This window comes from Vespula pensylvanica, chromosome 24 (genome assembly GCF_014466175.1).
Source record: "Vespula pensylvanica isolate Volc-1 chromosome 24, ASM1446617v1, whole genome shotgun sequence".
Taxonomy (NCBI): Eukaryota; Metazoa; Arthropoda; class Insecta; order Hymenoptera; family Vespidae; genus Vespula; species Vespula pensylvanica.
In genome coordinates, this window is record NC_057708.1 from 2,633,285 (window position 1) to 2,660,027 (window position 26,743).

A 26,743-nucleotide genomic window follows, 5' to 3' on the forward strand; every position below is an offset into this window, starting at 1 on the left:
TACACTCATTGGTTACTGGTACACTGCATACTTCAAATAAAACGAAGATACAATCGATATCACGGTAAACTTCGATAATATAGAAGTATGGCCGAAAGCGCATTTTCATTTGTGCTAAAGCAAAATAACAAAACAATACGTTAAGACTAATATTATGATTGAGTTAAAAGTATTTTATTGTTTATTCTTGTTATCATTTTTGGATTCAACGTCGCAAATTCGGCCCTCCTTACATGGGCATAATAATGGTAAGCTTATTTCTCTCCTGTTTTGACATCAACAATCTTAGAATTTTATAACTTTTAATACAAACGGTTAATTATACTTTTAATGCTAATTACATGTTTTGACATATCACGATTTTCGTTGAAATTATTATCCTGTTTCATTCCATCTCTTTTTTTTAAACCCTGAAGTTTCTACAGATGATCTAAAATATTCAAACAGCCATACTGCATTTTTATTTATATTTAATGTTAGTATGTAAATATCTTATATATTGATTAATACAAACTTCTTCATAAGTTTATCATCTCATGCAGTACATATATGAAAACAAATATTTTTTTCATATCTTTGTAACAATAAAATAAAAATAATATAACCTTAGTTTCTTTCTTCTGGTATTAATTATTTATATGCAGCATGATACATTATATGATATATTAAGTGCAGATAGAATGATCTCAATAAGCTTAAGAAATATATTAAAAGTTATAGAAAAAAAAAAAAAAAAAAAAAAAAAAAAATGTACTTTTATTATAAATATTTTATTTTCTTATAAAATAAATCTATAATTTGTATCAAGATTAACTACATTTATTGTCTTTATTGGACTTTCAATATTATAACTTTAATCATTGTTATCTAGATATATCTTAGTTATTAACTATTGCTTATTATTTTTACAGCCTTCGTTCAGGATGACAATGATGTTCAATATCTTTTGGATAATATACCATTACCTATGCATAAGGTTAATCTTTTAATTAGTTTACAATTAATATATAATGTGATATAATTATTTTATAATATTATTTATCAAATTTCATTGTTATATATTATAATATTTTTTAGGACTTTACTAATACAGTACATGGGGTTGGGTAAGCATGACATTGACTAAGATAATGGTAAATGGAAGTAGGAAAGGTATCTAATATATATAATTAATTTTTCTCATTTTATATATATGAAATGGATTAGAAGATAATAAAATATCATGAATATTGTAAATGTGTTAGGTCATCGAATATATACGTGCTTAATAAAGAAAAAATTCTTTTAATTATATCTTTCCTATTTCTGATTGAAATTGTTACTTAACTATTTTAAATCATCAAATGATGTTTTTTAAGGGATTCTGTATCGGATGAAGATAAAATACAAGATACATTGTCCCACATTTATTTTGAACCCCACGTTTTGGATTTTAAAGAGAGGTATTTACTTTTTTCTTTTTTCTTTTTATTATTATTGTTGTTGTTGCTGCTGTTATTGTTATTATGTTGTTTATCTTATAAATTGTTTCATTTAAAGAAACAATTCATAAAAATAATTAATTATATAAATTTATAGACAACTTGGTATACCCCATCAAGAAACTGTGATGTTAATTAATAAAGACCATAATAGGACAATTCATTTATTATCAATTTCTGGAAATACTCGTCATTTTCATTCATCATTTTTCCAAGATAAAGTAAGTTTAGATCTTTTCTATGTTTTCTTTATCTAAAATGATGTCTTTTTATTTTATTTAGGTAATATCTCCTCTTGGAAATACCACATTTAATGTAATTTTTCTTGGTAGAGAAGAAGGTGAGATTGATACTCACCTCTTTATACATACATCAGAGGGTACAATAAAGTATCAAGTAATGTATTAACGCCATTGTAGATTCTTTTTATTCTCTCTTTCTCTTTCTCTTTTCTTTTTCTCTTCCTTTCTTTCTTTCTTTCGTTTTTTTTCAAATATTTTACTCATATTTAATTTTTTATGTAGGTCAGAGGAATAAGTATTAGTAGTCCATATCGACTAAGACCTGTAATTGATGTCAAGTTACCATTAAATGCATCTTTTACTCCACTTATATATATGCATAATCCACATCCAGAGTCATTGCAAGTAAATATTTTTGTGTTTTTTTGTTATTATAACATAATACATAATTTAATTGATGTTTTTTTTTTATAAGTTGATAAGAAAAATTACTTTCCAAGAATAATTATTTTGTGATATGTATTTAATTACTCCAAATTTAAGGTAGTAGAAATATATAGTAGTGGAGGAGAATTTCAATTGGAATTACCATCAGGGGAAGCAGAGGGTTCTCGTGAATTATGGGAAATACCACCTTATCAAACCAAACCAGTTATAAGACTTCATTTTAATGCTTATACAGAAAAAAATCACACCGCATATATTAGGTTTGTCAATTTGTCAGTTTCACCTTTATCAATTTCTTCTAATATGCTAAATGGCACTAATAACTATTATACACATTTTAGAGTTAAAGTAAATAATACTGCTGAGATATTAATTGTAGCAGTTGAAGTAGAAGTTAGGAGTGGAGCTGGTCTTCATTGGGGTGGAAGTTCGGGAAGAATAAATTTTGGTATGGGAGGTTCATTACAACCACCCACATATCACATAATTGCTTTAAAAAATTCAGCTAAAAAACCAGTTAAAGTTGTGGTAAATCTATTATCTATTTGTATATTGTATATTTTGAATCATATTATATTAACATAAACGTATCTATATTGAATAATATAATAGATTTTTTATATCTTATCGTTGTTTTTAGAATATAATTAGCACCCCCATATCGAAAGCATTAGGACTCCAGTTTAAGCCAACTGTTATTCCTGGGGATACCGATATCCCAATCGCTATTGGGACACTATTTTATGATTGTAAATAATACAATTTCTTAATTATATTAATAATAAATATTGTGATGCATATATTTTAGGTATTCTTCACTCTTTTGATTATTTTAATGTGATTATGAATATTTCAGGGAAGGCTGGTTTAGAATTACAACACTTTAAGGGCAAATTGATGATTAAAGCAATAGGGCCTGGTGGTTCTAGTCAAAAATTAGCCATACCATGGATAGCACAGGTGTTACAAGGAGGACTAGAAGTAAATGCATCAATTACTCATTACTGTTCTCTGCAAACTAGCCAAGCTCAAAATTTTAGCGTTGTAAATAAATTTAAATTACCATTAGCCATCACACATGTTACGATGTCACCTAATGTTAAATCGCGTTTCATGGTACGAAGAAAATCAAATATTTACTTTCATAAATAAATATTTGTGTATAACTTTTACATAGAAAATTTATTTTTCAGGTAAAAAATTTTACTCCTAGAGTAATAAAACCAGAACAAAAAGTTAATATATTTTCTTTACAACTTACCAAAGAAAAGAAAAATGAAGATGTAGAGATGGAGTCATCGATATTAATACATTCAAATGTATCTGTAACTAAAGTACCATTACTCAGTTATGATGGAAAAGTAAGGAAAATTGTTCCAGGAGAAAGAGAAGATGATAAAGGTACCATGAATTTTGGTACTGTTAGCAGTGGAACTGAAAATGAGGCAATCTTTGCATTAGAAAATCAGAATCCAGTTAATATAGAATTACATGATTGGGGAGTAAATATGCCTGGAGCAGTATTGGAATTAATGGGCTGTCAAAGTGGTCCTGCAGATTTATTGGATGCGGAGCTTAAAAATGTAACTGTATGTAGTAATACTGGCAATGTAAGTATTATAGATATACAAAATTATTTGTGTGTTGTATAATATACAAAATTATTTGTGTGTTGGAGATATTACAAATAACATAAATATTATTATTACAGCAATTTATAAAACCTGGGTTTTTAGCAATTTTCAAGATTATAGTAAAAGCCCCTATGATAGAAGAAGATACGATAGTTGGCGATGTCTTTGTTAGAACTAAGTATGAAAGATTTATTTTACCAGTATTCATGCGAGTTGCTCATGGAAAAATCTCTGTAAAGAAACTTATATTTACAGATTGTTTTCCTGTAAGTAAAGAGTATAAATTATTGTTAATTGATATAATACTCTAATATCTATTTATAACATTTTCGTTTCTAGGGATCAATATGTGTACAACAACTTAAAGTACACTCTACGTTTACAAGACCAATGGAAGTAACTGAAATAGTTTCAGTTAATAAGGATGATAGAATAAAATATATACCTTTAGAAGAAGCAACATTACCAACAATATATAAAGGCGATAATCATGTAGGATCTATAAAAATTAATCCATCTATCAACTGTAAACAACGATGTTACCTTGACTTGTTATTAGATACAAATGGTATCTCAATTATTTTTCTTAAATAATTCTTATATACGTATATTTTTAAGAATATCGATCTTATATTAATGTTTTGATTGTATGATTTCCAGCTGGTAATCAATGGTTAAACACAATGAGCCTTCCTTCTCACACGCGTGATACTGATCTAAATTTATTAACTACACGCTATATGCGTTTTATTAATTCTACTGGAGGAGGTTCTTGGGATAATGTAACAATGCGCTTAGACACTAATGAAGTACGTGGTTATAAATTTTATGTTAACATTAAACCACATTGGCCCAGTTTATTAACCAGTTCTGGAAATGCAAATAAAAATAAAACTATTTTAATGTTTCCATTAACACAAGTGGGACACACATCACATAAAAAAATAAAGTTATATAATCCAAGTAGAAATCCTTTAATAGTCCAATTAGTAACGGATTGGAATTATCCTCAAGGATCAAGACTATTTCATTCTTTACCCAGCAAGTATGTAATATTCAAAAAATCTACTTTAATCTTGAGAGATGGACATATAAACATAAATTCTTTATAATGATATTATTGAAATAGGTTCAAACCAATATGTATAGAATGTTTACCTACAGTACAAGAGGAATTTAAACTCGAAGACAATATGGAGGAACGAGAATTATTTGAAAAGCAATGGGATGTTACAGTGGCTTCGCAATCATTTCCTTTTTATTTAAATCCTTTGGAATCTAAAACTATTAAAATAATATATTCACCGATGTCGGCATCACTTTCATCTGCTCTTATATACATTAGGTAAATTAATATACGTGTATTAGCTAAAAATTATTAATTATATATATATATATATATATATATATATATATATATATAATTACTATATATTAATAATTTATAACATTAAATATGAACTTAAAATGTTTTAGGAATAATATGACCGTCTTAGAAGTGTTACGTGTAATGGGACGCGGAGCAAGTGCACAATTTAGATTTGGAAATCGTAAACCAGGTTCTACCACACCTTTACTATTTGAACTCGGAGACAAACACCTTAAAGATTGTGAACGTATGTACGTTCCCTTATTTTTATTTTATCGATTTAATATTAAACGAGTTAAATCTTTGAATATATACGGGAAAAAAAAATCTTTTATAATTTATTCGCACAATCATTAATTAGAATATTTGTATTAACTTATACTATATATGAATGGATATTATCAAACATTTTTTTTAGAAAATGTATGTAGAACAATTAATGCATTGTATTGATTTTTACTAGGTGAACGATCAATACGGAATTCGATTCCAAATCTAACAGTTAAAAGATCCTTCACGGCAAGAAATACTGGAGAATTACCAATACATATTTATGGTTTCTATATAAGCGGTTCACATTGTGAAGGGTATGGATTTAAGGTACTTAATTGTGCCTCTTTTTTACTGTTTCCAAATGTTACAAAAAAAATTGAAATAGCATTTACACCGGACTTCACTTTATCACGAATTGAAAGAAAATTATTAATATTGACAAGTTTAGGAACTGAAAATGAGAGTAGTATGATAAAACTTAATTTATTAGCAACACTTCCTACACATTCTTTGGAACCTTGTGCAGCCATATTAATTAGACCATCATGGGAACATATTATACATTGGGCGGCCGTTATACTTTCATCGATATTGTTAATATCTGTTCTTGCTGTATCCTTTCTCGAGGCAGATCGTATATTAAGAGGTGCTTTAGCAAATTTTTCTCGAGAAAGTTCAGTTCAGCCACCTCTTGATCTTAGGCTTTTGTCATACATAGCAGTTCAATCGACAGATATCACAAATACGTTGAAAGAGAGAATTACAAATGATGATAAAAATAAAATAAATAAAAAAGAAGACATAACATCAGAATGGATGTTAATGAATACAAAACGGTGTAAAGATAAAGATTTGCAAAAGAGTCTGAAAATTTCTGATTGGACGTCAGAAGAAGAACAACGTTTTAAATTAGATACAGAATCGAAAGATTTGTTATCTTTCAAATCATGCGAAGATCCACTTGATGGTCCTAACAATATTGGAAATATTGGACTTGGCACAAGAAAGAGAAATAATAAAAAACAACAAAACATCCAAGAAAGTCAATCTGATAATAATTGTCTAATAGAAAATACATTTACCGAAATTCAACCAGTACAAGAAAAAAAATATAGAACGCATTCTTTAATAAAATCTAGTCCCATTATAAATAGAAAAACGAAATCAAACAATCTAGGAAATGTAAAAGAAGAATTAAAGTCATGTGACAATGAAGGCCCGGGAGATACAATTTATTTAAATACTAAAAGTAATAAATCTGAAAATAAGAGAAAACAAATTACTGGAGGAAATAGTACTGGCCATAGTAATCACATGTTAAAGAAGCTTGAAATATCGTCACAACAAAAGAACGTTCAACTTTCTGAAGAAGAAACTTCATCCACAACAACAGAAAGTTCAATACACGATGATACATCATCTTTGTGTAAAGTAAGTAATTTGTTTAGATCTAATTTGTTTAATTTTTTGTTTATTTAATTTTATATACTATATGGTATGTCATTACGTGAATATATGATATATTACATTTCGCAGGGACATGATCAAAATTGTATAAAAACAGATAAATTACAAAGGAAACCAGTAAATAAAAAAAATAAATCACAAGTAATCCCGTCTGTACCCTGTGTCGATTATAAAGATAATTATGAAGGAGATTGCGACGATGACGAATATGATAAAGAAAGACATAATAATCCAAACAGATGGAAAACAAATACAACTAGATCTAATTCAAAATATCACATTCATGGATCACGTACAGTAGAATCGTCTTATAAGTTACCGCGCCAAAGTAAAAATCTACCGCGAAAAGAAAAAGTATCACAAAAACGGCGAGGAACGGATAAAATCCATACAAAAAGTATGTTAATATTTAGCTAACTTACTTACAATATACACGCGCGCGCCCGCATGTACATCGTACGTTATATTATATATATTTACAGCTTCTTCTCTAAATGGAAATATAAATTCAAAGGAAGATGGAACACGTAATTTAGGAACAATATCTACAATATCACCACCACCACCACCATCAGGATGGGGTGAACATAGAGCCAAATTTAGTGATGTAGTAGCTCGTAATCAAGAAAGCATCCCTGCATTTTCTAACTTATCAAACTTGCATAAAAATCAACCAGTTACACATAATTTATCATTGGTATTTACTAATGATACTAAAGATACAGAATATATAAAACAGCAGCCAAATCAAGAATCAATTGAATCTACCAAAGAATATAAAGTAATACCAGAAGTTTTGCCCTCTTGTATACCATCGACTGGAAGGACAAAACTGATTTGTCAGGATCATATCGCGGCACAAACTAATGTTTCACAAAATAGTTATTTTATCAATAACTTTATAGAGTCTTCAGTACGTCATATATTTGAAGTATCTTATTTAATGACTTATATCATAACTAAATCAATAATTATTCAAGTTTTCTTTCTAAATATCCTCATTTTTCCTCGTTCATAAAAATATAACAATACGTATCTTTGTTATGTTGTTTTACAGTTTGAAAGAGAATTGGTACCATATGACGATCTTCCAGAAACAGATGAACTTTTGGTTGAACTAGAAAGTCCAGAGGAAGATACACGATGTCAGTTGTGGAATGATAATAGATCTGTGATAGATTTATTATCAGATAATGCAAGTGCTTTTCAATTTAACCTATCAAATTCTACAGAAAATAGCACAAATTTAACAGATTCTTTAAGAGGTACACAATGTCAACATTTATTATATCTTATAATTTGTTATCTTGTTAAAAACGTATTTTTAAATAATATGTTATTACTTTACTACAGATAATTGGGCGAATATAGAAACTAATTGGGAACCATTATACACTAGAGCAGCAGTAGGAGAAGAACGAAGTGGCGTATGGGGAGTTAATACTGGTGGTGTATGGGCAGCTGCACCTTGGGGTGCAACTGTGCAACCACATGCCACATTATCTGTGCCACTACAATTATCAGAATCAGATGTGCAGGTAACAACAATACCTAGCAGATAAATTAAGAGATATATAAAAACAAAATACTTAATTTTTTTAATAAATTGTCACAACAAATATTAGATATACAATAGGATATACATAGTATAGCAAAGTTGTTATTTTAGGATAGAACAGGATTTGATCCATTTCGTTCTCTCAATACAATTTGGACACCATCATCAACAGAGTCTTGGAAAAAAAAGCATGAAGATTAATAATTTTAATGTTACTTTAATTTATCTTGTGATACTGTTGGCTTGTTTAAAAATTTTCGTGGAAAAGTGAAAGTAATATTACATTAAAAAAAAAATATTTGCAATTGAGATCAATACTATTCAATGATATTCTATTACGTTATACTTAAATTTCAGAAATTTTGTGAACAAAATTATTGTTCTTATAATATCATTAAATTTTTTAGTTTTTAAAATGCATGTTACCGAATTTTGATAAGCTTGTATAATTACATTGTATTGAAAATATACATCAATGCTTTAATTTCATGTATCAAATGTATTTGTATTTGCTCTTCATTAATTTAATTCTAGCTAAAAATGCACAATACAGTCATAAAGTTAATATACTTTTAATAAAGAAATAGCATTTATACATAACATATACACACATACATGTGATTTATAAATTTCAGTAGCAAATATAATTATATAATCATTCAAATTTCAATGAATTTGATTCTCAATTGCATTGTTTTTTATTTTTTTTTTTTTTCTTTCATTGCTCATATTTTTATTGTAAAAATATTCACGGTACTCGATAATATCTGAGAATATTGTAATTCTGGTATTACACAAATGATAATTAAGTTATTAAAAAACGAGTGAGAACTGTGATTTTTATAGTCTTGACTTGTAGAAATTTCTGTAGTAAGTTTTCAAGACATTTTACAAAGTTGTGATGTATACAAAGCAAAATAAAAATATGTACCTACTCTTCAAGACTGGTAATTACTGTTTAATTCAAATCTCATGAGTGCATGATTATCAACCTTTTTAGACATATTACGATATACAGAAGTAGTATTTTTCATTTGAACATATTGGATAAAAATAGTGCCATAAAATATAACACATTTTATACATTTTTAAAAACATATAATTATAGATTTAGTAAATAAAATCTTGATATAAATATAGCAATCTTAGACTCTAATTAATTTGATAATCATATAAAAGTCATTCTATAGCCTGGTGCAGTTAATTTTGGTATCACACATGGTTTTGCTTGTTGTATTCTACGAAGAAGTACCTACAAACATTGTTAATAAAATACATATAAAACAATATATCTTATAATAATTTAGGTAACATTCTGATGCTTTGTTATAATATATACCATATTATCTCCCTCTATCTTCTTTTGTAATCTTTTTCTATTTATAGCTGAACTACTTATTTTAGGTAGATTATTTCCTCTAAGAACTTTATCACGAGGTTGATGTTGTGCCATTATTTTTCTTAATAAAAGTTCATTTTCATGTTCAATTTTCCGTATTTCCTCGTCTGTAAAGCTCATATTCTTTCTTCTTGTTCTTGTTTTTCCAAAATCTATATTTTTTTCATTATTGTGCCATATCCTTTCATTTTTTTCTATGTTTATACTTTCTTTGCTTTCTCTATCGTAATTTATCTGTTCGTCGTTTTCACTCAAATTTTCTAATTTCCTATTTTCTTCATATTTATTATCATCATCAAAAAATAAGCAAGAACCATTATTTAAGTATTGTGATGTAGTTTCCTCTGATTCATCACAAGAATCATCAGAACAAAAAGATTCATTTGTATATGCAAATTCATCATCGAGGGAACCTTTTTCTTTATCCTTTTCAGTTTCATGATCTTTAATACCTCGTAAATTTTTTGAATTTATAATATTGGCTTCGCAATTATCATCCTCATCATCATCTTCATCAACTTCATGTATGCTTGGAACATTATTAAAATTGTCTTTGGTTTCAGAAATTTGCTTTGATACAATTTCGTCGGTGATAGAAAGAGTACATTGACACAAATAATTTGTTTTTACTTCTTGTAAATTAGACATTGTCATCATTGTTTCGTTAAATATTTAAAATATTAAAAAGAAATTGTGCAAATGTATAAAATACAAATTGCGTAATTGAAAAAAGAAACGCAAAAATCTCTAATAAGTCTTTTTTAAATATGCTAAATTACCTTGTTTCCATAGCAACTATACTAGAAACATTATGTACAATTTACAATTATAGATAAAAAGTATTTTTGAATTTAAGCGAAAATATATATGTAATTATGTATTTATGTCAATTAAATTTGTTTATTTTATTAAACATGGAATAATTTGTTATCATTTCTTATATATTTCTTTTTTGTGTAATAATAAAATTATTATTATTGTTTGTTCTTTCAAGAGACGACAAAATGTAATTAGTTCGAATAATCTTTCTCATAGTTTCGCATTCATTCTGAAATGCAAAATGAATTGTTACTTTATATTAAGTTCCTTTATATATATATAAAGGAACTTATATAAAATAAATATATAAATCAATATATGTTCCCTATCGAATTCTTATATAGCTATGATTATATATGAGTTAACCCAAAAATGTTATGCGTTGTATTATATAGTATGCAACATGGTGGCTATCGTTCTAACCTTTAGATAAAAATCAAACGTATAATACTAATAGTAAAAATTTTAGAAAATTATGGATGTTATTAAATCACCGATGGACAATATTTTTAATATGTTATCCGGATTTAATGCAAGTCATGAAAAAGCTTTAAAACAGGGTATCTATAATGCAGTGGCACTTTTTTTGTTGTGCTTGGTGCTTGCTGCTGGATATGGATTATACATAGTATTAAGTCCATTTTTAAAACCACTTATTTGGGCCTTATTATGTGGTGCTGTTCTTTTTCCATTTAAGTATTCTTTAACGACTAGAGGACAATCATGGTTTGATAAGATCGAATCAACAAGTAAACCTTTGTTTTTAAGTCTTGTAATTCTACCTCTTCATATAATGGATAATACTGCAGAAACATTGGGTACAGCATTATGGAAATATATAAAATACATAGTAGCTACTATTTCAATGGCATGTATAATTATGGCAGCTTATAATTATACTCCCAATATATTATCATGCCTGACATGGAAGATATTTAATGTCTTTAGTATCATTTTTGGTTTCTTCATATCAACTTGCAGTATTTATATGGTAACAATATTATTCTTTAAGATTTAGTTATTTATAAGAATTTTCTTAAATATGTAATAATTTTTTACAGATAGCTTTTATATTAATTGGTTACCTATCAACATTATATGTTTATTGGTCACCTGAAAATTCGAAACATTTCTGTTATACATCATTTGTATTATGGTTCATGATCAGTTTATATTTTTCCAATATACTGGGTGCTTACCAAATATTAATATTTATCACTTTGCAAGTTTTGTACTTCATAGGCTTTATATATGAAGTATTATTAATTATGGAAGCACAAGAAATGGAGGGTCATCAAATGAAACTTATTGAAACAATTTGTTTTGTAATGACAAATAGTACATTTCCAAAATTGCAAGATGGTAAAAAAAATGAAAAGAAAAAGATTGAAAATATAGAACAAGTTGCAAATAAAACAACTATAGAAAGTGTACCTACATCTGGAAAAATAGCTATAAAATCAATTTCATTGGACTCTGATGAAGGTGTGCCTTATCCAAAATTTGTACAAGAGAAAAGAAGATCTACACCTAGTATATCTTCTATTAGTCATACTGCACAAGATCGTAATTTCTTAAAAAAATTAAAAACAGAATTACGAATGTCTTTAGATATCGAGGATGATAAAGTTGATACTGATAAATATATGTATGGAGCACTTTATGCTTGCATTGGTATGATTTTATGGAAACACAAATGGATAATACAAATATTAATCATTCCTATAGCTTATTATTTTGCTAAACAACTTGGAAGTTATTTTGGCTTATGGAAATTAATATGCAAACAATATAAGTATATTATTGGAATTGTTAATGCTTGGTGTAAAGAAAGAAATCAATCACTTTTACCTGCTAATGTTAGAGGATTATATAAAGTAGCAATAATAGTAGATGAAAAATTACAAAAATTTCTGAAAGGTTCAATCAATGCAGTAGCAACTACTGCTGTAATTGTAGGATTAATAGTATTCACCATTTGCACATCAATATTTATAACAATTCAGGTATAGATTATTAGTTCATTACATAATGTAGCTTGTTGTTGAAAATAACATATTTCTTTATTTATAATTTATTCATAATTAATATACTTTATATTATCATAATTATCATAATAGGTCTATGCCGAAGGTATGCATCTCATTCAAGTTACAGCTGAAATTGTAAATTCTTCTTTAATAAATAATCCAGATATAGACTGGGTACCTCAAGAGTGGGAAGAATCTGTAAATAGTGTATTAGATAATGCGTATACATATGGAAGAGGTGCTATTTCTGATGGGGTAAAATATTTATATGTATATATATATATATATGTATATATAGTCAAAAAATATTTTTATTTATAATGTTTAATTTATGCATCAGATAAAGAAACTTGTTAAAGATTTAGATTCTGCCAAATCAGAACAAATGGAGAAAAAAGTTTTAGAACTATGGGATAGACTTTATCAGGCATGGATGATGTCTAATGAGGATCCAGATTTAATTGGACCAACGGTAGATATAACAGCAGCTTATTCCATATGGGAAAGTTTTAAAGATAATTTTGGATCACTTCCTTTACGTATGTGCATTATACTTAAAATGCTATAATTTCCTTAAAAATATATATTTGATTTGTAATTGCTCTGACTTGTTCTTAGATATGTTTGATATGACTGGTATACAAAACTTTGCAAAGGAAAATGTTGGAATCCTTATGTCTTTATTGGATTCTGTTTGGAATATAGTCAAGGGTAATATGTCTGTGATACTTACTGTTTTTACAGAATTATTTTATATTATTCTTATGAGTGGAACGGCAGTATTAAATTTTATACTTAGCATGGTACGTATAATCTTTTTTAAAGAAATTTTTTATATAAAAAATTATGATTTATATTATATGTGTATGTGCTACTATATATTGTTTCAGATTGTCTTTTTTACCACATTGTTTTATCTTTTAAACTCTAGTGGTAAGACATATAAACCCATAGAATTAACGACATTATTTAGTCCTATTAATTGTGACAGGTAAATATTTTTTATAAAGAGATACTTTCTTTTATTAATAAGTATACTTTGGAAATTGTAAATTTATTTATGCCGTTATTATTTGTTTTGTTTTTACAGATTTGCTGTTGCTTTGCAAGAAGCTGTGATTGGAGTATTTGCAGCCACGTTCAAACTTGCTACATTTTTTGGCATGTGGACGTGGTTTGTACATAATTTATTTCAAGTTAAAATTGTATATTTACCATCAGCTTTTGCTACAGTATTAGGTGCTGTCCCCTTCTTGGATGCATATATTGCTTGTGTTCCTGCAACTTTAGAACTTTGGTTTACACGAGGACCTATGATAGCTATTCCTTTTTTTATTTTCCACTTTTTACCATGTAATATCGTCGTAACAGAGTTTTATAAAGAAATAAAAGGGTATAATATTTTCATCTATTCATCTATATAATTTTTATAAATTAAATGATGTAAAGATTTCTAATTTTTATTTACTATATTTTAGTGGTGGTCATCCATATCTTACTGGCTTATCTATAGCCGGTGGAATATTTTGTCTGGGTGTTGAAGGTGCTATTTTTGGACCCTTACTTCTTTGCTGTATTATGGTGGTAATTAATTTGAGTCGTCGTTATCTTAATTCGCCATCTGTGGAAATGATAAAAACCTCTCAAATGTCAAATTAATTATTAATTATTCAAAATTGAATTAAAATATTGCTTCCATTAGAACTTGGTAACAAAATTATTATAAATGCAGTATTTCTTTCTTGAGATTATGCAAGGAATTTAAAGTAATCAGCCTTTTCAAAAATATGCAGTATATATTCGATAGAAGATATATGCATATTCGACTCTATTGAAATATATTTAAAAATATTTGTCAATTTACTAAGAAAATAAAAGGTTTGATTGCTAAAGAAATGATTTCATTATACAATGAGAAGTCATTTCAGCATAAATGTTTGCTGAAAGTTGCATAATCGCTGCTAACTACACTGCATATAAAATATTATATAATGTTCTATAAGCAATTTGATATTTACTTATGTCTATAAAATATCTCTGCTTACGCTTATTAGAATTAGGAAGATTTTATTGTTACAAGTTAATACTAAAAGAGATTATACATTTGTTAATGGTCTTATACTAATACATAATAAAAAAACTATACCAATTGTTTTTAAGATCTGATAATTATATTATAATATATTAAATCGTAACGAAAATTTAAAATTAAAAAATATTAAAGCTCGTATAAAAATAGTCGTTTATAAATAATTTTATTGCAATTTTCATTTTTTATATATTTTAAATTTTGCCTAATAAAAACATATATCTTAAAAAAGATATACAATTAAAAAGTCCATTGTATAATTGAAGTATAGCAAATATTCTTATGTTTGATTATTCATAATTTATTTCTCAACTTCAAGTAATATAATACAATATTTAAATTACAGTAATATATATATATATATATATATATATATATATATATATTGTGTGTATGTGTGTGCGTGTGCATATTTGTAACATGATTCAAGTACTTTATTATTTTATTTAGAAAATTTAATGATTATTTAATATGTCTAATGGGATAATTATTATACTTTTCATCATTTTAATAATATTTATATTTCTTGTTGGATATGAAATTTACTTGCATTATGATACTTATTTTCCTCCATCATAAAAGTATTCATACATATTTACAGTTCTGTTTGAATTGTAAATGTCAGAGAAAGTTGTAACTTGTATATTTTTTTGTAATGTATTTGGCGTAATTGCTTCATATGCATGAAACTTTATATATTTCTTTTGCTCAAACATGTGAAACCCATTTTCTGAAAAACGACCATTTATGGATTTTACTTCTAACCAAACAAAAAGTGCTATATTATTAGAGGATACTTCAATTTCATAATCTGGATAATTTGACAATTTTCCTGGTAGATAATTTGTATTAATTTTTATCTAAAATACAAAATTTTATATATTAGACTTATTACATTATTGTTCTATTATTATTTTTATTATTAATATTACTATTTATATAATATTTTGATAAATTTACTTACTTTGACATTGGCTAATGGGATATTTACATCTTTTAATACAGTTGGATATACATAATTAACGGGAGCAATTTGTAATGCATTATAATCTTCAAGTGTAAGACGCATAATACAGAATTTCTTTGCTTCTACCAATGTTCCACATTTAACTTCTTCAAGGAATTTATCAAGCCATATTGATGTAATTAGCATCGCTTTATTTGGCTCCTGTTAACACATTTATAAAGATTCTCTGCGCATTATACAGAAGAATGATTAATACTTACAATTTTAATATTATCTATAGAATGTACATGTAGAGGTACCATCGAGTTCCAATTATAGATACTTAATTTTAAAGTACAATTATTTATTGGATATAATTTATCAGAAACAATATATATTGATAGTTCATTTGCTTGAGATAAACGAGAGGTTACGATAATAGGTGAGAAAAATTCTATTGCATAATAGTGAAGTATTTTCCATCTTCCTCCATATTCTAAAAAAAATGCAATAGTTCATAAATAATTATTAAAATATAAACGAATGTTAGATACAGGAAAGAAATAAAACAAAGAGAAACTATAAAAGATTAAAATTAATTAGTAGTTACATATTACCAATAGAAGACCACGATGGAGCTTGCCAGACATCATTTAATTGCCAATAAAGAGCTCCCATCGTAAATCCTTCTCCTAATGCATTCAACTCTGATCTTGATTGACGATATGATTCTGTTTGTATTTTCACGGAAACAGCTTGATTTATTTGACTTAAATATATAAAATCCATAAAATCTTGAAGTGTATTATTTGATTTTGGTATTAGAAAATTTTTGGAAATAAGAAATTTCATGAATTCAGTGCCAGAAGGTAAATGTTGACGATGTTTCAAAAAGTTACTGTTTATTCGTAAATCATCAAAATTTTCCACAGCTGTTGATATTGTATAAATTGATGGCATTGACTGAAATCCATATTCCGAAACAAATCTTGAACATGGATATTGATTTATATCCCATCCATTTCTTATATAATTATAATAATGAACTGCAATGAAAGATATGTTATTCTATTTAAATTATACTTTATAATATAGAATATATAATGTCTTTTACCATCTCCATATAAATTTGAATAAGGATTTTGTCCAGTATAATTATATTCTTTTGTATATAAACCATTACTTGGACTGGATACAACAAAAGGTCTAGTAGGATCTAATTTTTCCACCTCTTTTTTAATTAAATTCACATAAAGTTTAATGTAATCATTTTTATATATATCTTCTCTACCAGTTCCATACCAATTACTATATAAAGCTGCTTCGTTTTCATTATTGCCTGCCCATAAAACTATACTTGCATGATTTTTTAATCGTCGTACATTTTGTATAACTTCCTTTTTAACAGAGCTCAAAAATTCTTCACTTGTAGGATACATGGAGCAGGCAAACATAAAATCTTGCCAAATCATAATTCCAAATTCATCGGCTAAATCATAAAATAAGTCAGATTCATACAATCCACCACCCCAAACTCTAAGCATATTCATATGTGCATCTTTAGCCGACTGCAGTAGGTTTCTAATAATATGTTCTTTAGCTGTTAATTCAGGAAATATACTTGCAGGAATAAAATTACTTCCCTTTGCGAATATTGGTACTCCATTTACACGAAAATAAAAACTCAATCCTTTTTCTAATGGTTCTTCTACTAATTCTATAGTTCTGAAACCTATGCGTATATATTTGTTTAATGTTTTGGTTTCTGTTGTAATAGTAACTTTTAATGTATATAAATTTTGTTTGCCAAAACCATTTGGCCACCATCTATCAATTAATTTCTATTAAATAATTCAAGATCATTAAAAAATAGTAGATAATTATAACAAAATAATTTTAATGACCGGTAAATGACTTACCGAATGCACGTTTAATATAGTTGATGCAGTAACATATCTATTCTTTACTTGTAATATTATATTAGATGAATTTTGAACATATATAGAATTCATATTATATAATTCTGAAGTTATATTACACGTAATAGTGTCACTTTTTCTATTAGGAGAAATTTCAAAGAATATTGTTATAACAATTTCCCAAAGATTATCTTTTTCATATATATCTGTTGTAATGTCTGTAACTAGAACTTCAGTAGTAGAAATTAATTCAATATTTCTCCTAGAACATTAGTTATTGAGCTTTCCTTGTTCAAATACCATTATGTGTAAAAAAAGTTAGTTCATACCAAATTCCCATGGAAGGAAAAGCTGGACCCCAATCCCATGAGAAACTAGCTTGCATTTTTCGAATATGATTAACATGACACTCTCCATTATATTCTTTGGGAACACATTTTGGAGGAACAATATATTGTAGACTTTGATTCTTATATAAATTATCTGCCATTTTTATAGGCGAATCAAATACAATTTTTAAAGTATTATTCCCTATCTGTAAGTTTTCATTTTTTTTTTAGATATATGTTGTTTTATAAAAACATGATGAGAAAATTATGATATACCTTTATATATTGTTCTATGTAAAATATATACTTTAAGAACATATTAGAGGTTTCCCCTACTTTATGATCATTCAAAAAAATAGTAGCAAAAGTATCGAGTCCGTGAAATATCAAGGCTATTGTTGAACCATTTACAAAAGTATTTGTTGCTGAAAAATGATCTCAATGAGTTATGAAAGTTTACTTAGCTTAGGGATTACGTGTTTATATTTTTTTAAATATTCTCAATTACCAGTAAAATTTTTGCTATATACAACTGTTTGTTTACCAACCCATCGATGTTTTATATCATTTATTGCTAGAAAGTTATTAGGTATCAAACGTGCAGCAGTTAAATCTGTATAGATACCACCTGGCACAACTGCAGGAAAATCTAATTCTGTATAGATAATATATCATTAAATATAATGAATAAATAAATGTATAAAAAAAAAAGAGATATTAAATGAAATAATATTGTACCTTGGCATTTTTTGTTAGAAGATTTATCTAAAAGAAAGAAATTAAAATAAATATAAACAATATTGTGCATATAAATAAATTGTTAGATCTTACCGCATAAAATAGTTCCTTTCCATGCACCATTTAAGGTTATAAATTCCATAGCTACATTATTTATACATATGAATAATATAAATATTATCAATTCCTTCATATTTCATGTAGACTTTAATAACCACGAGTTATAAAATTAATATCGTATGTATATTTAATATAGAATGTATATTTAATTAATAGAAAATATTTATAAAATTATAGAAATTATGTAATACTATTATAAAATATGTAGTATGCATATTTTCATTCTAGAATAATATTACTTTTTTATTTTTTTAATATTGTTACAAAAAAAAAAAAAAAACAATGAATAATTTCATATAGGCTTTGTTGCATATGTGATACATATTACACTAGGTGAATTTAATTTTATTAAAGCACAATCAAGTGTAACCTTTGATATTTAAATAATAGTTGTAATGAATAATAATTTTTATCTCAATTCAAAATGATATTTATATCTAGATTAATCAGCAAGCAGTTATTTATTAACTGAAAGATAAACATAGAAGTATTATACAATACAAAGTATTATGTTTAATCTATAAAAAGATAACATATAGACGATAATTTCAGAATTATCTTTGATCATATACTTAAGTTTTACAAAATTTTTATTAGTATAAAAATATTTATATATACTTAATAGTCTAATAATATCAATGCTAACTATATTAATAATAAAAAAAAATGTATCCATAGATTGAATCTATTATATTATTTCTTAAGTAATTAGCATTGATAAAACTAGATACTTTTGTGTGATATTTATAATTATTTTAATGTATTATTTTTTAATAATTTTAGTACAGATGTGTATACATACACACGCTTGCAAGCATGCATGTGTATATATTTGTACTATACATATATATGTATATTATATATTTAACATTCTATAAAAAAACTTTGGTGCGAAGACTACTCATATTTTAGTTTGCTGATTATTCTAATTTATTGTATACTTAATACTCTACATATTTTTCATTCATTTTACAATATACTAAATTAAATGTTAAGATTTGATTTTTACATACTTCTCCAAATTTATAAGTAACATTCAAAGAAAAATATAGCAAATTATTGACCATTAAATTATAATATAGAAAAAATGAAAAGATAAATATATTTCTGAAAATATAAGCCTAACATTTAATTTATTGCAAATGGAATGTTTATATCAAATGCAGAAGAGAAATATCTTCTCTAACATTACATTGTTAAGTGAATTGTGATAAAAATAAGAGGTAACATATATCATTTTGTTTAGTTAAATACAAATATACTATACATATGTTAACATTTCCAAAAGTACTGATAAATATTAAACAAATACCTGTTTAATTAATATTAGAATATCAAACAAAAAATATAAAATTTTTAATAAAACGAACTTTATCAACGTTTTCTCTTCCTACCTACTTGTGTTTTCCTTACTGAAATTATTTGGCCATTGTAATCTATGTTAGAAGTTCTTTGTTCACTAATGGGTTGATAAGAACGTACAGGAGAATCAGGTACACTGATTGTAATAGAAGTACCTAAATATGTACATGAAATATATTATCATCATATTAATATATATAATAATTATCTATAATAATAAATAAAATAAATAACATACCTCGAGATGGAGAATTTTGTTTATGTTGTAAACATTTATTAACATGATCTTCATAATCTATGCCATTTTCTGTTTTAAATAAAGAACAAATATCACATTCATATGTCGTTTTTGAATTTTTAGTTTTTTCTTTAACTACATATCTACTGTTTTGAGGAGAATAAATACTGTTTTGTTCAGGTTCATTATCCGTTTCGAATTGCTCACACATAGCTGCGTGATTTTCTATCTTATTGCTCGGGAAGGATTTATTGCAGATAGGACAAGTTACTTTTTTTTCTAAACAATAACTATCCTTTGCCATTTCTTCAATTATATTTTCATTGCCATTGTCCTATAAAATATGAAATAAGAAAGATTAAAATATGAAACGAATAACTTATAAAAATATCCTGTACATATATACTTATTATATAATTACAACAACTAACCTGAAGTACAGTTTCTTTATTTTGCCTTTCTATTTGTTTTTTTTCTTGATCCTTTAATTTTTGTATTCGACTTGTATTTCTAGATTGTAAGATTTCTACTAGCCTATCCTTTTTTCTATCTTTACTTTGAGCTTTCTCTTTTTCTTTAAATGTTTCTTCCATCTCTTGCATTCTTCTTTTCATAAAATCTTGTTTTCTTTTCTCTTTTTCTTCCTCCTCTTTTCTTTGAGCTTCCTTTTGATCTGAAAGTATTTTTCTTTTTCTTTCAGCATCAACTTGTTTTAAATGCGTACATTGTTTTGCTAATCGCGTTGAAAAATTCTTCATAGATAATGGTTTAATAACAACATCTTCCTTTAATAATGTTTCATTATCTTTGTCATTAATTCTTTCCAATTCTATAATTGCTTCTTTAGTTACCAATTTATAATCTAGACTTCCTTTTTTTGATGTATTAGGACTTCTTTCTACATCATTTTTATTTGAAGCTTTATAATTTTTTAATGACAAATAAGTACTTTGTGTCTTCTTTTTATCAAACTCACTTGACTTTAAAGGTGTCTCTACTCTTGGATTGGATAACATATTAGGAGATACCACTCTTTCATCAGGCCCTTGCAAAGATTTTACATTTATACATTTGCTAGCTGTATCATTGTTATTAATAACATTAAAATTATTATTTGATAATAAATCTTCTTTATCAGACTGTTGCTTTAAACAATCTGTTTCTTGAGTTATTGGTTCCTTGTTATGCAATATTTTGCGTACTTTGTTTTTATCTTCAGTTTTTGTTTTTTTTAGAAGACTAAGTCTCGTTTCATCATTATCATCACTGCTGGAACTTGATACTGCTTTATTAGTAAACCAAGCAGCTTTCCTTTTGTTAGCTCTGTCATAATTACTGCTTATATTTTTTAATTCATTGAAATTAGAAGCAACCATAAGAGGTTTTCTGTCCAAACTGTTGTTATCAATATCCACCTATATAAATGTTGAAAAAGAAGGATTAGAACTGAAATAAGTAAAGTGAAAAGAGAGTAGTCTATTTTTTTTATAGAAATATAATTTATTGAAAAATTTCAGTATAGTTTACACTTTTAATAACTGTCACCTGTAAATGTTTATGGGTACATATATCCTATGATAAAACAGGTTAACAATTATTTGCAGAAATATTATTAATTATTCAATTTACTTTTATAAAAACTTATAGTAGTTACTTACACAATCATTGAACCAGTATATATAAAGAATTTTATATCAAAACAAATATTCATTATTTGAATGTTTTTTAGTACATTATCCAAAATGCACATTTTTATGAATATTTTAATTTAATGAAGAAATTTACTTATTTATTTTTTTTTCACAAAGATATTGTGTAAGTTATGATTGGATGAATTTCATCAGAATTTTGTTTTTCTTTTATAGAACATATATACATCATACATACATCATACATACATCATACATACATCATACACACACACACACACACACACACACACACACACACACACACACACACGTCATACATCATACATACATCATACATACATCATACATACATCATACAGACTTATATATATATATATAATGCAAAGCATAATAAAACAGCTAAATAAAAAATTATTATTCCTTGTTATTGATGAAAATAAATTTTTTTGAAAGTAATAGTACCCAATAAATTATTTTTATTTTCTTTTAATAAGCAAATTAACAAAACAAATTACTTTTGTAAAGTAAAGAATCAAAAACAAACAGAAGATATTTTTGTCATAAACTTGCAGTTTCATTTACATAATATATAAATTTTTTTTGTAGTAATACTCAGTAGATATATGAAACTACACAAGTTATATTGTATTTTATAGAGAAGAGACTCACGACAAAAAATAGTTATTACTTCTGTGAGTCAATGGTATGAACGAGACATGGAGGTACACACCTGAATGGGTGTCCCCCATTGAAACTTCAATTGGGTTGAAACATGGCAACTGAACCATAGATCTGCCATTTCTTTCAAATGAATACTCAATTCATTCATTATTTTATTGCCTTTTTCAGTTGTATGCGCATCTTTACAAAATCTGAAAGGTATGCGCTCTTGAGCTGGAGGTCGCCTTGGTTGTTGTAAAGGCACATCGTTCTGATCAAAGTGAGAATCTAATGGATTAATTTGCCATCTGATCAATTTTTTTTTACGTTCTGATTTGCTTTCTATACGTGAATTAGAACATTCCTGCATAGAATTCTTAAATTTTTGACGAGATAAGAATTTATCTGCACCATCATCACTGACATCATCATCTGAACTCTTTCTTCTAGATGTAATGTTTTTCTTATCACGAACAATAGATGATTCTGAACTATTATTACGATATATATTGTACGAACAACTTGGTTTTGATCGGTCATTATCTGTTTCTTGTATTGACTTTGCTTTAATTGCTACATCTGGTATAGAATTATTAGTAGAATATGATAAATCCTAAAAATTATTAATAAATCATGTTACATTAGTTAATCGATTACTACTGAATTTTTCTAATAAGTTACCTTTTGATTTCTTGAATTATTTTCTGTTCTGGCCATTTCTCTAGATTCGTGTATTATATTGATAATTTGCTTCATGTCATTAAGATTATAGTTTGGCTTGTCTATTCCCACTTCTGGATCAAAAATAAATATTTATATTAAAACATATGAAAATCTTATTAATGAATAATAATATATAGATGCATTGTTGATAAATGTCGCATTAAATATAACTTGTTAAAGTTATGCTAAATATTACTTTCAAGTTCTTTTTTCATCATTTCACTTTCTTCTTTTTCCGACACGGTCAAATTTTCTATATTACTTGACATTTTTTTAAAGACTTATCGTATCTAAAGTAAATATTCATTCGTAAACAAAGATCTCTTTTTTTTTTTTATCAAATTACTGCAAATCTCATTTCACATTGAAAATATATCATATGATTTTTTTGATTATAATAAATTGAATGAACGATAACATTTACAGAAATAATGAAACAGGAAGAAAACTTAAAAGTGCATTTGTGAAAAACAAAGTAATCTATTATCTAGCTACACATACAATTTCACAAATCTAACAAATACGTTTAGCAGAATCTAGGATTGTCTTATGTGAACATCGTATAATAATGAAGCTATTTGATTGGCTACTTGCGCGATTTCTATTGGCTTGTATGCAACCAATCATATATCAATATTGTAAGATTTGTACTGTGTAAATGTCACTAATTGCGATGGTGTATGTCATTTGTACTTTTTGATAGTTAATCTTTATATAACCTCTATCAATTTTTTGCTGTATTAATATCACTTTTTTAAAATAATTTCATAACATTAATCTACAACTTAATTTTATGTATATTTCTTGGTTTTCATTTTTTTTTAAATTTCTTCTAATTTTAATATCAAATCATTTCAATAAAGTACAAATAATGTTAGGATTTACATGTAACTATTTTAACCTAAGATGAACACCACGAAAATGTTCACTACTTTAATTAAAACGTGTTCAAAATTCAGGTGTTTATTTATTTAATAAAAATTAATTCTTAATAAAATATTTATATCTGTATTTTATATTTCAATTATTCTTATAATCGTATATCTATTTTCAGTGCATTAAAATATTGTAATAATATTGTAACACAAAAAAGATTTCTAAAACATAATATAAGAAATTTAGCTGTTATTTATGTTCGATATGATTATTTACATACAACTCCTATAAATTTAGCCAAAAAAAGAACTAAGGTAATATTTCATTAATTTTTTTTCTTTTTATTGTTAAGTAATTGTTATTGTTAACTTATTGTTAAGTAATAATAAGATGCTATGAATGCTTTTATTTAGATTGAAGAAAAAATTCCAAAACAAACTAAAAAGAAAGGGCCAGTGATAAATTTATGGCAATATATGGAAGTTATTGAACTGGCAAATATTACACAAAGAGATATAAATGATATTTTAACAATTACATCCATTGTAGACAATAAGAAGACATATTCTATAGAAACGAAATTTGATGATATAAAAATATTATGTAATGTAGTACAGATGTTAGGTTTTCGTTATAATATTATCTCAAGACCAGACAAGGTAGAAAAGGATGAGGAAGATCATGATATAACTAAACGGTAAAAGAAAAATAAAGAATTAATATGGATGTATATATATACATATTATTCATTTTGTATATATCCGCTAGACCACCAGCAGATGAATCTATATTAATAAATCGACGTCCAGTGGTAACTATTATGGGACATGTAGATCATGGAAAAACAACTTTATTAGATGCATTACGGAACACGTCAGTTGTAGATACAGAATTTGGTGGAATTACTCAACATATCGGTGCTTTTAATGGTATGTAATAAAAATGTTTTCTATCATGGACTACAGTTAAACTAATTTTTTAGTGGAATTAATTACTGGCGAAAAAATAACATTTCTGGATACTCCTGGTCATGCTGCTTTTACTTCCATGAGAGAAAGAGGAGCACGAGTAACTGATATTATAGTATTGGTAGTAGCAGCTGATGATGGAGTAATGGAACAAACTATACAAAGCATAAATATGGCAAAATCAACAAATGTACCGATTATTGTAGCCATTAATAAAATTGACAAACATAATGCTGACATTGTAAGTAAATTATAATCTTATTTTAATCGTGATTGAGTATATGTAAAGTTGGATAAATATTTAGTTAAGGACACAGAAGATGTTACAACTAGAAGGTATAAATGTTGAACAACTTGGTGGTGAGGTTCAGTGTGTAAATATATCTGCTTTAAAAAGAACCAATTTGAATGCATTGATAGAAGCAATAGCACTACAGGCAGAAATAATAGGATTGAAAGGTGATCCCACAGGATTAGTAGAAGGTGTAGTTATCGAATGTAGAAATGATAAAACTCGTGGGAAATTGTCAACGGCTCTTATTCAACGTGGAACCTTGAAAAAGAGTACTATACTCGGTAATGTCACGTTACACACACACACACACACACACACACACACACACACACACACACACACACACACACACACACACACACACACACACACACACACACACACACACACACACACACACACACACACACAATTGTTAGGAAAAAAGTGAACTACATATTAAATTTATGTTTTAGTAAGTGGTACATCATGGGCAAAAGTAAGATCTATGTTCGATCATGCAGGAAAGCCTGTTATACAAGCTAGTTTATCTGATGCAATACAAATTATGGGTTGGAGAGAATTGCCTAATGTAGGTGATGAGATATTAGAGGTAAAGAGTGAACAAGAAGCTCATATGGTTATTAGATATAGACAGAAACAGATAAATGATATTAAAGCTGAAGAACATAAAGAAGGTGCAGAGAAAAAATTGCAGCAACATCTAATTGTAAGATTGTTTACATAAATATTATGTTGCAAATAATATTTTCTTGTATGCCTTTAACTTTATTCTGAGTTATTATATATTAATTGATAGGAATATAAAGAAAAATTACACAAAAGAAGAGTACTGGGAAAAAGACGTATTTCCGAGCCTAAGAAAAAAGAAAGTATACCAGATCTTACTCCTGCATTCAATATCATAATAAAAACAGATGTTGCAGGATCTGTAGAAGCTATTTTAGACGTTATTGGTACCTATACTGAAGATGAAAAATGTCGTTTAAATGTTGTACATTATGGTGTTGGTCCTGTTGCAGAGTCTGACGTTGAATTAGCAACTACTTTTGATGGTATGTATATATATATATATATATATATATATATATATATATATATATATATAT

At 26.6% G+C, this 26,743-nt stretch overlaps 5 protein-coding genes across 5 annotated transcripts in view; 3 read left to right on the forward strand and 2 right to left on the reverse strand.

The window, feature by feature from the left end:
* Positions 1-55: 55 nt before the first annotated feature.
* LOC122636892 (transmembrane protein 131) lies at positions 56-9,413 on the forward strand. The gene is made up of 23 exons (XM_043828553.1): positions 56-248; positions 912-976; positions 1,078-1,106; positions 1,359-1,442; positions 1,579-1,702; positions 1,764-1,877; positions 2,006-2,128; positions 2,267-2,430; positions 2,512-2,698; positions 2,811-2,919; positions 3,027-3,286; positions 3,364-3,780; positions 3,882-4,070; positions 4,144-4,372; positions 4,465-4,849; positions 4,934-5,149; positions 5,281-5,420; positions 5,637-6,877; positions 6,983-7,310; positions 7,396-7,826; positions 7,971-8,178; positions 8,267-8,451; positions 8,583-9,413. Exons 1-23 carry the CDS (start codon positions 155-157, stop codon positions 8,670-8,672), a joined length of 5,412 nt encoding a protein of 1,803 aa, XP_043684488.1. The 5' UTR covers positions 56-154; the 3' UTR covers positions 8,673-9,413.
* Positions 9,414-9,544: 131 nt separating this feature from the next.
* LOC122636894 (cilia- and flagella-associated protein 97-like) lies at positions 9,545-10,914 on the reverse strand. Its single transcript, XM_043828556.1, has 2 exons — positions 9,811-10,914; positions 9,545-9,723 (listed from the first exon to the last, which is right to left on the reverse strand). Exons 1-2 carry the CDS (start codon positions 10,525-10,527, stop codon positions 9,640-9,642), a joined length of 801 nt encoding a protein of 266 aa, XP_043684491.1. The 5' UTR covers positions 10,528-10,914; the 3' UTR covers positions 9,545-9,639.
* Positions 10,915-11,021: 107 nt separating this feature from the next.
* LOC122636893 (transmembrane protein 245) lies at positions 11,022-14,949 on the forward strand. The gene is made up of 8 exons (XM_043828554.1): positions 11,022-11,680; positions 11,751-12,695; positions 12,810-12,974; positions 13,060-13,258; positions 13,338-13,522; positions 13,610-13,710; positions 13,810-14,112; positions 14,198-14,949. Exons 1-8 carry the CDS (start codon positions 11,165-11,167, stop codon positions 14,376-14,378), a joined length of 2,595 nt encoding a protein of 864 aa, XP_043684489.1. The 5' UTR covers positions 11,022-11,164; the 3' UTR covers positions 14,379-14,949.
* A 400-nt stretch (positions 14,950-15,349) lies between these two features.
* LOC122637085 (beta-mannosidase) lies at positions 15,350-23,990 on the reverse strand. Its single transcript, XM_043828961.1, has 16 exons — positions 23,692-23,990; positions 23,454-23,566; positions 22,843-23,385; positions 20,892-21,875; positions 20,461-20,794; positions 20,237-20,377; positions 18,741-18,815; positions 18,511-18,657; positions 18,279-18,427; positions 18,003-18,208; positions 17,674-17,935; positions 16,869-17,595; positions 16,372-16,800; positions 16,036-16,250; positions 15,773-15,976; positions 15,350-15,668 (listed from the first exon to the last, which is right to left on the reverse strand). The coding sequence occupies exons 1-16, from the start codon at positions 23,762-23,764 to the stop codon at positions 15,369-15,371; spliced, it is 4,902 nt and encodes a 1,633-aa protein (XP_043684896.1). The 5' UTR covers positions 23,765-23,990; the 3' UTR covers positions 15,350-15,368.
* Positions 23,991-24,169: 179 nt separating this feature from the next.
* Positions 24,170-26,743, forward strand: part of LOC122637144 (translation initiation factor IF-2, mitochondrial) — a 4,315-nt gene continuing 1,741 nt past the window's right edge. Inside the window, exons 1-8 of the mRNA XM_043829090.1 lie at positions 24,170-24,454; positions 24,550-24,685; positions 24,785-25,068; positions 25,140-25,300; positions 25,354-25,580; positions 25,645-25,915; positions 26,090-26,343; positions 26,434-26,689. Coding sequence (XP_043685025.1) covers positions 24,402-24,454; positions 24,550-24,685; positions 24,785-25,068; positions 25,140-25,300; positions 25,354-25,580; positions 25,645-25,915; positions 26,090-26,343; positions 26,434-26,689 — 1,642 coding nt within the window. The 5' untranslated portion in view covers positions 24,170-24,401. The remainder of the gene's footprint in view (positions 24,455-24,549; positions 24,686-24,784; positions 25,069-25,139; positions 25,301-25,353; positions 25,581-25,644; positions 25,916-26,089; positions 26,344-26,433; positions 26,690-26,743) is intronic.